At 33.6% G+C, this 11,636-nt stretch overlaps 2 protein-coding genes across 2 annotated transcripts in view; one reads left to right on the top strand and one right to left on the bottom strand.

The window, feature by feature from the left end:
• Positions 1–1,379, bottom strand: part of LOC109834078 (thioredoxin H1-like) — a 4,136-nt gene extending 2,757 nt beyond the window's left edge. The window contains exon 1 of the mRNA XM_020401978.1: positions 1,201–1,379. Within this exon, the coding sequence (XP_020257567.1) occupies positions 1,201–1,281 (81 nt within the window). The 5' untranslated portion in view covers positions 1,282–1,379. The remainder of the gene's footprint in view (positions 1–1,200) is intronic.
• On the top strand, positions 6,309–9,707 carry LOC109834077 (thioredoxin H1). The gene is made up of 3 exons (XM_020401977.1): positions 6,309–6,466; positions 8,664–8,786; positions 9,303–9,707. Exons 1-3 carry the CDS (start codon positions 6,386–6,388, stop codon positions 9,429–9,431), a joined length of 333 nt encoding a protein of 110 aa, XP_020257566.1. The 5' UTR covers positions 6,309–6,385; the 3' UTR covers positions 9,432–9,707.

Below are 11,636 nucleotides of genomic sequence, written 5' to 3'. Positions count from 1 at the left end.
GGATTTTTTTTTTTTTTTTTTTTTTTTGAATAACTAAAAGTGTCAAAGAAGTTCACTCAGGGGGTCTATCCATACTAATAGAACTACAGAAGTCTACCCGCAATTGGGCTTACTACATGGGCTATGCGCAATTAACCCAAAATTTTTAAAACAATTTACGAGACAAAATGTCCACGACAAACTCCAGAAAGCAGCGAGATATCCAGAAGGCTAGTCTAAAGGACAGTAACATGGAAGAAGACAAGAAACCCCTAAGTACTACACAAATCAAACAGTAATTACAAGCATAAAATAGGCATACACCTTCCTTATCCCTTTGTGAATAGAAGGTGCATGTGACTAAATCCAATAATAGATTAATTCACAACAGGTGAGCCGATACAAGTGGGCAATATGCAAGGTTATCGATAGCGGATAACTTAGATATGTATAAATATTCTAAAAAAATAAAAAATTAAAGAACAACTTAGAAAATTTAAAAGTGCATATGTGATGATCTAAAGAGATCCTAAGCACGAAATAGACATGACAAGAGAGGCCCAGCACAAAGTACACGTTCACACTACTTGCCTAAAAATAAAAGAGAAAAACAAAAGAAAAAGGCAACAGAATAGCCTGACATCAAACCACTTTCTGAGCACTCAAAGCAAACCGTGTTAATATCTTTAATGTTCATGTCAGTGGCTAACTTAATTGATGAAATTACTATTACCACATAGTAATAGTATGGGGAAAATGTACTTGGAGATACTTGTTATACTTTTTGTCTGCCAGTAGCGAAATATAAATAATTTCTACCAAATCAAAAATTGTACACACCGAATTTGTTAATTCATGCATCAAGTGACAGGGGATTTCATATTCAGCAACTGCTAATAATATAAAGAAAGTATCACATTCAAGTTCTGGACTTATTACAGATTCCAATAAAGGGGCTCCTACAGTATTAAACGCAGTGAATTAAAATAATTTCCTCAAATCTAAGCACGACAAACAAACAAAATGTTCGCACGCAATCGATATCCCCAAAATCATAAAACTGGCAGAATTGACTATTAAACAGAATGATATATAATGATCAGAAACTGATTCTTCTTAAAAAGTAAGAGATGCCCGCAATCTAGATCAACAAAATGGCAAGGAAAGTTGTGAAAAATCCAAAAAAAATAAAAAAAATGGTTTAGGGGTTTTGATCGTTACGAGATTCTTGGATTGCTTAGCCTGCTCAAATTGCTGACTCCACTCCTCAACAGTGTGGCAAGCGATCACAGCTTCCGCCATTTTCTCTTTTCTCTCTCTCTTCTTTTCTCTCTCAATCGATCAAATCGAAAAGACTAAAATTTGGGCGAAAAGCAAAAAGGTTCAAATTTCGATGGCTATTAGGACCGACCCCCTCCTTGTTATATAGCCAGGTTCAGGGATTAAATTACAAGAATGCCATTAAGAGATACGTGTCAATTGGATGGATAGACGTCACGGCAGATGTCAACCATGGGTGATGAACGGCTGAGATTGATTCAGTGTGTACAGAATAAAATTGTCAACGCCGACGCGCTAATCTTTTTCAATTCCTTGAAAATTTGTTTCTGTTTTTAACCATCCTACTAGTTTCGTATTTGTTCCAACTCCAGCTTTTTTTTAAAAGCTAAATATACAATTAGACTCAAAATTTCATCACCGATTGATAAAAAGCCGTCAAACCTTATGTGATGTTATTAGTGTATCAGATTTAGATCCTCTCCAATTAAGTGGTAATAAAAGATTTTTCAATCCCTCCAATCATTGTAATACATTCTAAATTCAAAAATTCAAAACATTACCCAAAAAAAAAATCGAACTTATAAGAGGGATAAAGAAAATAACAATCTGAAAATTTAGCCCAACATGATTTGAGCATGGAACAATCCCCGTACGTATATGGAATAAAATTAGCACGGAAATCTTAGGAAACTTTCTGGAATTTATAGTGATTTTGCCAAAAACCGACATGAAAATAAAATTAGAGAAAGTCCCCTCTAACTTGTCTGAGTTTAACAGGGGTCATATACTTGTCATTCGACCACAACGGGTCTGATGAACCTAGTTCCAATTTAAATCATTTTCATGGCCTTTTAAAGGAATCTCTCGATCTATTTTGGAAAGCTATTTTACGTGATTAGTGTAATTTCTTTAAAGTTTCGAGGGTTTCTGTAATTTTTAAATTTTTAATGCAATTTTAAACAGATCATCCGGAAGTTGGGGAAATCTATCCATTATAAATGACTAGACTATACGGCCGTCCCAAACAAATTTCCACGCGTACACACCTCAGGTTATCATAATTACCTAATTAATGTTTTACCTTCCAAATGGTAGTCACTAGTCATTCTCAATTTTATTCCAAAATAAATTTTAGGAATAAAATTGGAATTTTTAGTTGCCATGATTATCTTTGAAAAATATCAATATTTAAGTCAATTAGGCTTGAAAAAGAGTCATCTAAATATTGTCAATTAGGCTTGAGGAGATCGAGTCGTTTTTTGAGTGTTGAGTCTCGAAGAACGTGAAACAGTGCTTCCCCAAAAATTTGCAGAATGCTGCAGATTTGGGGAAGACTCTCTATTTTTTTCTCCTCCATCCCTATTTTGGGGAATGGGATGGGGAATCTGTTGGACCAAAAAAAAGCTCAAAATTCTCCAAATTTGAGAATACCAATAAAATGGGGAAGCTGTTGGAGATGCTCTAAATATTGTTAGAAAATCAATATTATTGTGAATGCAACTAATCTTTCATGTTTAACTCTCAAATTGCATACTAACACAGTATAACGACAATACTAAGATCAAGTTAATTATCATCATACTAGTTTTACTTGCCTTAGTTCTCCGTCTAGTCCTCTTTTATCAATTAATTATAATCTTATTGTTCCTTACTATAATTTGTTTTCCTATTGGTCTCTATTCCGGATGACTAAGCTATCACAAGAAATCGGCTCCTTTTCATTTTATTCTCAAAGAAGCAACATTTCGAATTCCAAGAAACATACTAATATTTTGTCTCATCTCTTAATATGTATCTATCTATAAATCTATTCAAACATTCTCATCTTGCCTTGTTCATTTTCTGCACATTTCATCTCTTATTTGTTTGAAATTTTGATCCATATGACAATATGGGTCCTACAATTATCCTGTTGAAATATTTCTCTCAAGTTTCCATAAGTGTTATGTGATAGAGAAGCTCCTTCACCTTAATTATTCAGATTTGATTCAATAAATTACACCATTCTCATTTTTGCAATGACTCAATTAATCTAAAAAGGTTCCGTGAGAATCTAAACAAGTTTCACGCCCAGGGTCGGAGGGTGTGGACCGTTAACCCCGCCAGTGTTTGAAGACTTGTGGCGTAAGGTTGCTCTTTGTTCATCATATATGATTCTGAGCAAGTGGTTTGTTTTTCATGTAATCTTGAAAAGTGATAGAAAATGGCAAATGAAAAAGTCATTTGCTCTTTTGATTGCTTTTATCCCAAGCTGAAAATAATTTTTGATCGTGAAATCTATAGCACAACCACCCTCCCCCCTAAAAAAAAAAAAAGACGGGCACACGCACACGCACACGCGCACACACAATACTTTACATCTCCAAAAAAGATGCATCTTTGGCATCTTTGCTGATAGCTGTCTACACGCAAAGTTATCAATTTTGAATTGGAGAATTAGATGGAAGGCCATCATTATCATGTCATGGTTTGACCCCCCAAAAAATATCATTATTTTTAATCATAATCATATATTTTTCTAAAATTACAATTCACTTTAAATAAAATACTTACCACATCCGTCGGTTTTGTATAATCGTTCAGTTAATTGAAAGATGTGATCTTTCACTATCTTTGATAGTAAAAGAGAACTTGAATTCAATTTCATGTAGCAAAAGCTATTAAGGGGCTGTTTATTTTGCTTCTTTTGCCCTTGATTCCCTGTCAAAACTGACAGCTTGCTATCAGTTTTGGCAGCTTTCTTGTCAAAACGCCCCTAAAAATGGCGTTTTGGCAAGAAAGCTGTCAAAGCTGTCAGTTTTGGCAGGGAATCAGGGGCAAAAGAAACCAACCAAACAGCCCCTAAGAAGACCAATAAGGCACAACAAATTATATCTTATTTTTTATGTACTTAACAGATCGTGTCCATTGAACAATTCGTGTTCCCAAAAGTTTAGAATTTTTTTGGACTAGTATACTTGTCTCTTACTTTTATGTCTTACGCTTATGATATCAATAGAATTAGCGAGTTTGGTATGACTTATGTAAGGCAGTAGTTAGGTTTGAACTGCTTTTGGAATGAAAGACGCTGAGAAGGAAATGAAATAGTAAGAACCAGTGTAGGGGTGAGCACTAATCAGTGCAAGCTGAATAAATTGAGCGAACTAACTGAATTTTTGTAGTTCAGTTTGGTTTTAGAAGCGGTTTGGTTTGGTTTAGTTTTGAAATATTTGAAATCAAAATAACCGAACCGGTTGATCTTAAAATAATTATTTAAAAACTTTCGCTTTTTCTAGGAAAAAGATAATTCATACTAATATATTCATATAATTATTAATTGCCAAAGGTTTGATTTTAGTTTGCAAAATAGTTGATCTTGTGAATTTCCTCTCTAGCTTGGGATGTAAAGATGAATAAGATGTTTGAAGAAGTAAGAATGTTGTGTTTAAGGTAATTTTTTTTTTTAATTTTGACATATCTATACCCAAACAAAAACAAATCGAACCGAACCCCACCAAACCAATTTGATTCGGTTCTGGTTGATTTTGCAGTCTGATTTGTTTAAAATAAAAAAAAACCGACAGAATGGATCGCTTGCTCACCCCCTACCCCAACATGGCAACATTTGAAAAATAAAACTGTGGCATAACGGTGGATTCTTTTTTTTTTGGAAATAAATGCTTCGTTTTTAAAAGTGATCTTGAAAGTGATGGGAAGTAGCACACATAAAAAGTTCGTTTTCTACTTTTGTTCCCTTCATAAAGCGGTTGTAAGCAATTTGGCTCCACCCACCCTTAACTTACACTTTTTTTTTCTCCCTTTTGAAACCTCTAAAGTAAGATGTATCTTCCGTTTAAACTGTCCGCATTCATTCATGGTCTTAAAAAAGGATAAACTTGATAAACTTTATAAAGGATCAATTTTACAAAGAGTGTTCCTACATGGACCCTAAAATAAGGACTCCTGTATGGGACATGTGAGATGTCGTCTCCATGTCCCGTGAACAGTGCATCACGGGACAGGGAGGCGACAACTCACATGTCCTACTGAGGGTCTCCTATTTTAAAGTCCCTGATGCATTTTTCTTTTACAAAACACGCATGAGCGTGGGGGGTTTTGCACTAATAAAACTACCATAAACTTCGAAAATCTCCCTAGATAGCCATGAACTTTTAGCACCGAATCCCACGATTCACACACTAATCGTTCGTTTTAACCAATCAGGCGCTTTTCACCACATGTGACCAAAAGACAAATTGCCCCTAATAGGTCAAAAAAATCTCCTCCATGCCCTCTTTAACGATGAATGTTTCAAAAATTACCCCAACTTTACTCCTTGCAAAAGCACCCCCACCTTGTTAATGGATAACATAATTTCTTCATGTAACCAAATAAGTTATAGTAAAAAAAAGCTTGTACAATTTGTGGAGAACAAAATTCTATGAAAAAGGTGTGCTCTGTTGTTAATTTTATATGTGGAAACGTTAAGTTAAAAGCAATCCAAACCATGCATAACAAGTTCAAATGAGCGTGAGGAATAAAAAAGGGTTAAATAAAAAAACCCTTAACTTTAGAGAGTTTTCACATAACACCCTAAATTTTTAATTTGATACAAACCCCTATCGGAATGTCTCATGAACTTTCTTTGAACTTTAAACCTTTTTCATTAGAGACATTAGATATAATAGGCAAATAAGTAGTACCTTTTAGCGAGACATTCTCAATTGAGAGGAAATACATTGTCTGTCAATAGCAAATAGCTAAATTGAAAGTTCTTCTCTTAAAGCATATTTTACTACTTATAAGGACCAGGTGACCAAGTTTAAACTTCAGGGGGTTTTGCGAGACATCCCGAAGTCCAAGAAGATTTTGTGAGTTAAGAAACGTCAAGGGGGTTATGTGCAAAACTCCCTAAATTGAGGGGGTTATAGTTATTTGCACGGCGAATCAAATGCAGCCGTCCATCAACAAGAGTGGACGACCGACGTGACACGCATCTCTTAATGGCATTTCCGTAATTAGAATTCCGAATTCGGCTCTATAAAGGTAAGGGTAGCGTATCCTAAAAATCATCGTAATTACAAACCCAATTCAATCTTTATCGATTCGGTTGGTTGAGCTTGAGAAAGAGAGAGAGAGAGGATAAATGGCGGAAGCTGTGATCGCATGCCACAGTGTTCAAGAATGGACTCAGCAACTCGAGCAGGCCAATCAATCTAAGAAGCTCGTAACGATCCCAAACCCTAAACTTTTTTTTTTAAATTTTTTTGGACTTTTTCTCATTTATTTGCTTGATCTAGATGATGGGTATCTCTCAGATTTAAGAAAAAAAAAAATGTAGGAAAAAAAATATTTTTAAATTCTAGGGATACAAATCCAAAGCAAAAGTAGTAGGTTTGATCTGGTGCTTAGATTTGAAGAAATTATTTGATTCTAATTTTTGGATTTTTAATTATGTGCTGATATTTTTCGTATTTGATAGACTGTTAATAAATAAAGAACCCTCTTTTGGAGTCTATAAGCCCCTTATACGTATTGAACAATGTTATTAAATTCTGTACATTTTTACATATAATTGATAGAAACTTGATTATTGGTGTTGATTGCTGGTAGGAAATCATTTTATCGCTTAACTGCGTGAATTAACGTTTCAATATCTGCATACTGCAATTTGGTAGAAGTTATTGGTAGCGTAAAGTATGCAGTTGAGCAGTATTCCATCTAATGATACTTTTCAAGATTCCCATTCATATATTTGTAGTAATTTTATCAAGTTATTCTAGCCACCGACAACAATAAATGTGCAGCTAACACCACATTGTTTAGAGTTAATGAAAGTTGTGGGGCTTATTTTGGCATCTTTTCTCCTTTTTCTCTCTTTTTATTATTTGATCACTAGTCAGAGTGAGCAGATCTTTGTTGCTTGGCCTCTTTAACGCTCCTATCCATTGCGTTTGTTAGGTATCTTTTTGTAGGTTTAATATTTTCTTTTGGAATTACAAGAAACCCCTTCATCTATATTGTGTCTAACTTAAAAAACTCAACAAAACCCCTTCATCTTGACCGCTAATGAAACAATGAGTTTCATAAACTTTTGTTTTCAAAGGTCTAAGCATTTGTTTGCACTTTAAAATCCCATTATGACGGTGACTTCAAAATTTTCTTCATGTGAATTCCTGCTATGGACAAAGATTTAGAAAAACAAATAGGATTCTACTTTGAATAGGGGTGATAAATAAAAGAAATCAATAGGTTCTTGGAGTTCAAATGAGGAAAAGCAGAGAAAGCTTTATTGAATAAAGTAAAAAAAACAAATTTTTTGGCATTAACTTAGAATTCATCCCAAAGTTTAGATTACTAAAAAATTAATCTCCGATTCGAAACTAATAGCTTCATTAACGATCATAGATGACGGGTCTTTTTGTTTAAGTTTTAGGTGGGGGCTACTTGAAAAATTGCGTATAGACGAAGGGAATTTCTTGTAATTTACCCTTCTCTTACTAGCCTATAAACTTGACATGTTGTCAACTTGCAATGAGTTAATTACTCATTTGTTTAAAAATTATCTATTCATTTCATTTAGTCTTATGTGCCCTTTTATCTATGGTAGGATTGACCTGGTGAGTTGTATTTGTATATAACTAATGTTTTGACTTGTATAATGCTTGGAATTTTCTGTTTTCTTCTATGTTCTTATTCTTTGGATTGATCTCCTGGATGTCCTGCAGGTTGCTAATTTCTGGAGTTTGGCTTTTGCCTTTTGATAATTATTTTTTTAAAATTAATTCTATGGAACCTTGTATTTCTAAAATTTATGCACAGTTATGTCAACCTACTATGCTATAAGCAGCTGTTGGAATTGGTCAATTCTTGAGATGTCAAATGTTTGCTTGGATTTCTTGTTATGCATTTTGCAAATTGCCTAAGCGAAGTGGTGATCAATTTGCAAATTTTCTAATTCAAATGGTGGCTGATGGTATGTATGTATGTGTATTGTGCGTGTGCGCTTGTGTATGTATAAGTGGGTGCGTGTGGTGTGTGGTGCATGTGTATGTTGTTTACCTCTTTTATCCTTTCCCTCTACCATTTTATCTTTTAAGGGATGTGTTTTGGTGACTTCTTTTCTCATTTTTCTCTACCATTTTATCTTTAAGAAATTTGTGTGTTGGTGACTTCATTTATCTTTTCCAACTCTACCATTTGGTCTTTTAGGAAATTGGAGTATTTTGTTAGTATCTGGGGAGTGTCGTACTTTGAAGTGGTATTTGTATTTGTTCTATCTTTTTTGTGTAAATGTTGAGAAAGAAGTTACTCTTATATTGCTTTAGGTGGTTGTTGATTCCCTTTGTTCTATTACAAGATCTTGTCTCAAATACTGATCAAGGGCACCAACCGGTTTATGCTGCCAACCTTTTTTTCTTTAGGTGGTGGTTGATTTCACTGCTAGTTGGTGTGGACCATGCCGCATGATGGCACCCATTGTCAGTGAACTGGCTAAGAAGTTCACCGATGTTCTCTTTCTCAAGGTTGACGTCGACGAGCTAAAGGTAAGAGTCCTTTATCATCACAACCTTGCACCCAATATGTACTATTCCCTGTGGATTCAAAGACATGGTAATATTTGTGTTTTCTGACTAGAGGATATATCCCTTAACAGAACTGAATGAAAAGAGGCACCTAAAAAGGAAGGGGGGGGGTGGGGGGGGGGAGATATTAATCCGTTAAATTATTTCATTAATTTTGAAATTTCCTCAAATCATTGAAATTGTTACCAGATCCCCCAATTCTTATGTTATCTTGAAATTACTCCTCAAATCATTGAAGTTGCTATGAGGTTTCCCAATCCTCAAGTTATTTTGAAATTAGTACCTTCCATCGAGACTCGAAGTAGCAGTTAGAGTGATTAATTTGAAACAACTTATAAAAATTGGGGGCTAATAGCATTTCCAATGATTTACTGAACGGAAGAATATGAGTCATGTAGTTGACCCCAAAATTTGGGCACGGTGGCTTTGTTGTCTTTGTTTTTGTATTTTCTGACTGGTTTGTTTGTTCGATGACAGACTGTGGCCCAGGACTGGGCGATAGAAGCCATGCCGACCTTTGTGTTTGTGAAGGAAGGTACCATCATCGACAAGGTTGTTGGTGCTAACAAGGTGGATTTGCCCAAGAAGATTGAAATGCACAAGTGATTCTTCCTCCTTCCGAGCTCCATGCTTATCAGATTGGAGCAGCGACGTGCGTGCTGTTATTAGGATATTGGACTTTCTATGCTCTTATGCTTTGCTAATAAGTGATGTAGTTTAGGCTTTCATGAGATCCAACCATTGAGCAGATACTGTGTGGCTAATGAATGTGAACTTGTTGCGCCTTATTTTGTTTGATTTGTTCATCAACTTTGTTCTGAATGGTTTCTATGGCCTTTGTGTAGATTTTTAATGCTCTTAAAGCTGTCGGAGATGAAAATATGGATTCTCATCACGAGCGTTATGTGGTGTCTTCATCTTAAAACTGCAGTTAGGATGTAACTGATTGGAATGTTTCTGAGATTACCCTCCGCTTAATCATTGAGGCTTGTCATGTCATTATGGATGATGAAAATTGAACGCGAGACTTCTTTACTTATATTTACTAGTTCTTATGCACGTGCGTGCAGTACAATCCACGTAGTTAAATATCAAAATTATTTATTTTTTATTTATTTTCTTACTATAAAATAAGTCAGATTCATCTTGAGCTAATCTTTAAACATGGATTATTACGTTTGCCACGCATTTTATTTAAATATTTTTAAAAAATTTTATGAAATATATCTATGTGTAAACTGGGATCAATATATTTTTATATACTTGCATACACAACATTATTTTTTAAAATTTGTATATATCAAACTTCATGTAACATATTCGTTTATCGGGTTAAATCATCGATCTCTAATTTGTTTATCTTAATCATTAAATGTAGTGTTAAGTTTGAAAAAATACAATAATATATTGTTGATGTGTTAATAAAATATAACAAAATACTTAATATTAAAATGGTTTGTATAAGCTCAGCACAGAGTACATACTTTTTACAAGATCGCAAGACATCTTAATTATTGATAGACTTAAAATATAAAAAAATAAATACTAAAGATTACTGGTGACTCTAATATAATTTTATATGACAAAATCATTCACATAAGCATTTTAAAAATTTTGCATGAAAATTCCTTCTAAATATTTCTAATTTTACTCAAAAAATTAAGTTTTACTATAAAATATTCAAAAAAACTATTATCCTTTATTCCTTTTTTTCATATTTAATTGAGCTGAGATCAATCATTCTCCACTTTTATCTCTTTCCTGGGCAAGTCTACAGTAGTGCATTCATCGTTTACATCAATTGTGATATTAGGTTGGTATATAATAAAGAGCAAAAGACAAGACAAAAGTCCAAAAAAATATTAGGATATACTTGGATCAATCAAATTATATTATTCTCATAATTAATATGCATCAGAGATAAAATGTGTTGACAATCTTAAACTATAAAACATATTGTATGGGCCCCTAACATAACTTTTTTAATGCAAGCAACCCACAAGATTAATTTTGAAAATCTCCTGGGGCCAGGATTAAACAACTAATAAGTTTGCAGTGGAAGCTAGGGGAACATAGTATATTCTTAAGAATTATTAATATTTACTTAATTTATTTATAATGATAGGATCTCATTATTAACTAACTACTAGGCCTAGTGCATTACTTTTTTATTAGACATTCAAGGAAGGCTGAGGATCCAGGTGAGTCATCATTACAATGAATGATATACAATTTAAGTACAAAGAAAAAAAAAGGATGGTTGATCAATGGTGTAGTTGGTGAGGGGGAAACTCCAACAGCTTAAATTGGGTATGTGGATATAGAGATGAAGAAGGGTGGTTTTGAGAGCATGGAGTGTGTGGGGGTAATTAATATGTTTTTGTTTGTGTGGATTTCTTCGTTTATTTTCGAGATATATGTGATCATGTGGATATATATAGGTAGTATTGCTACTCTCTTTTGGTTTTATGGAAGAGTTTGGGTGTAAAAAAATAAATTATCTAATCCGGTTAAAATAGGATTATATAAGTTAAGCCCGTGCATTAAATTTATTTTAACTAACACACATATGTAAGTATTACAATTGACATTGACATCTAAAATACATGTGAGATTCTCTTTAACTTTTTTACAAATAATATCTATTTAAATAATAATAGTATGATTAAACTTCGTGATCTAAAATAAAAGATAAAATGTACAATATAATTAATTATTTTAAAATAATCTGATCTAATCTAATAAGAAGAAAATAAATAAAAGTAATGTGAAAATTGTTGCAATTTCATAATTCATAATTTTTAAACAATC

The sequence above is a fragment of the Asparagus officinalis genome, chromosome 3 (genome assembly GCF_001876935.1).
Source record: "Asparagus officinalis chromosome 3, Aspof.V1, whole genome shotgun sequence".
Classification (NCBI taxonomy): domain Eukaryota; kingdom Viridiplantae; phylum Streptophyta; class Magnoliopsida; order Asparagales; family Asparagaceae; genus Asparagus; species Asparagus officinalis.
The sequence above is the reverse complement of the archived record's forward strand: the minus strand, read 5'-3'. Positions and strand labels throughout refer to the sequence as shown.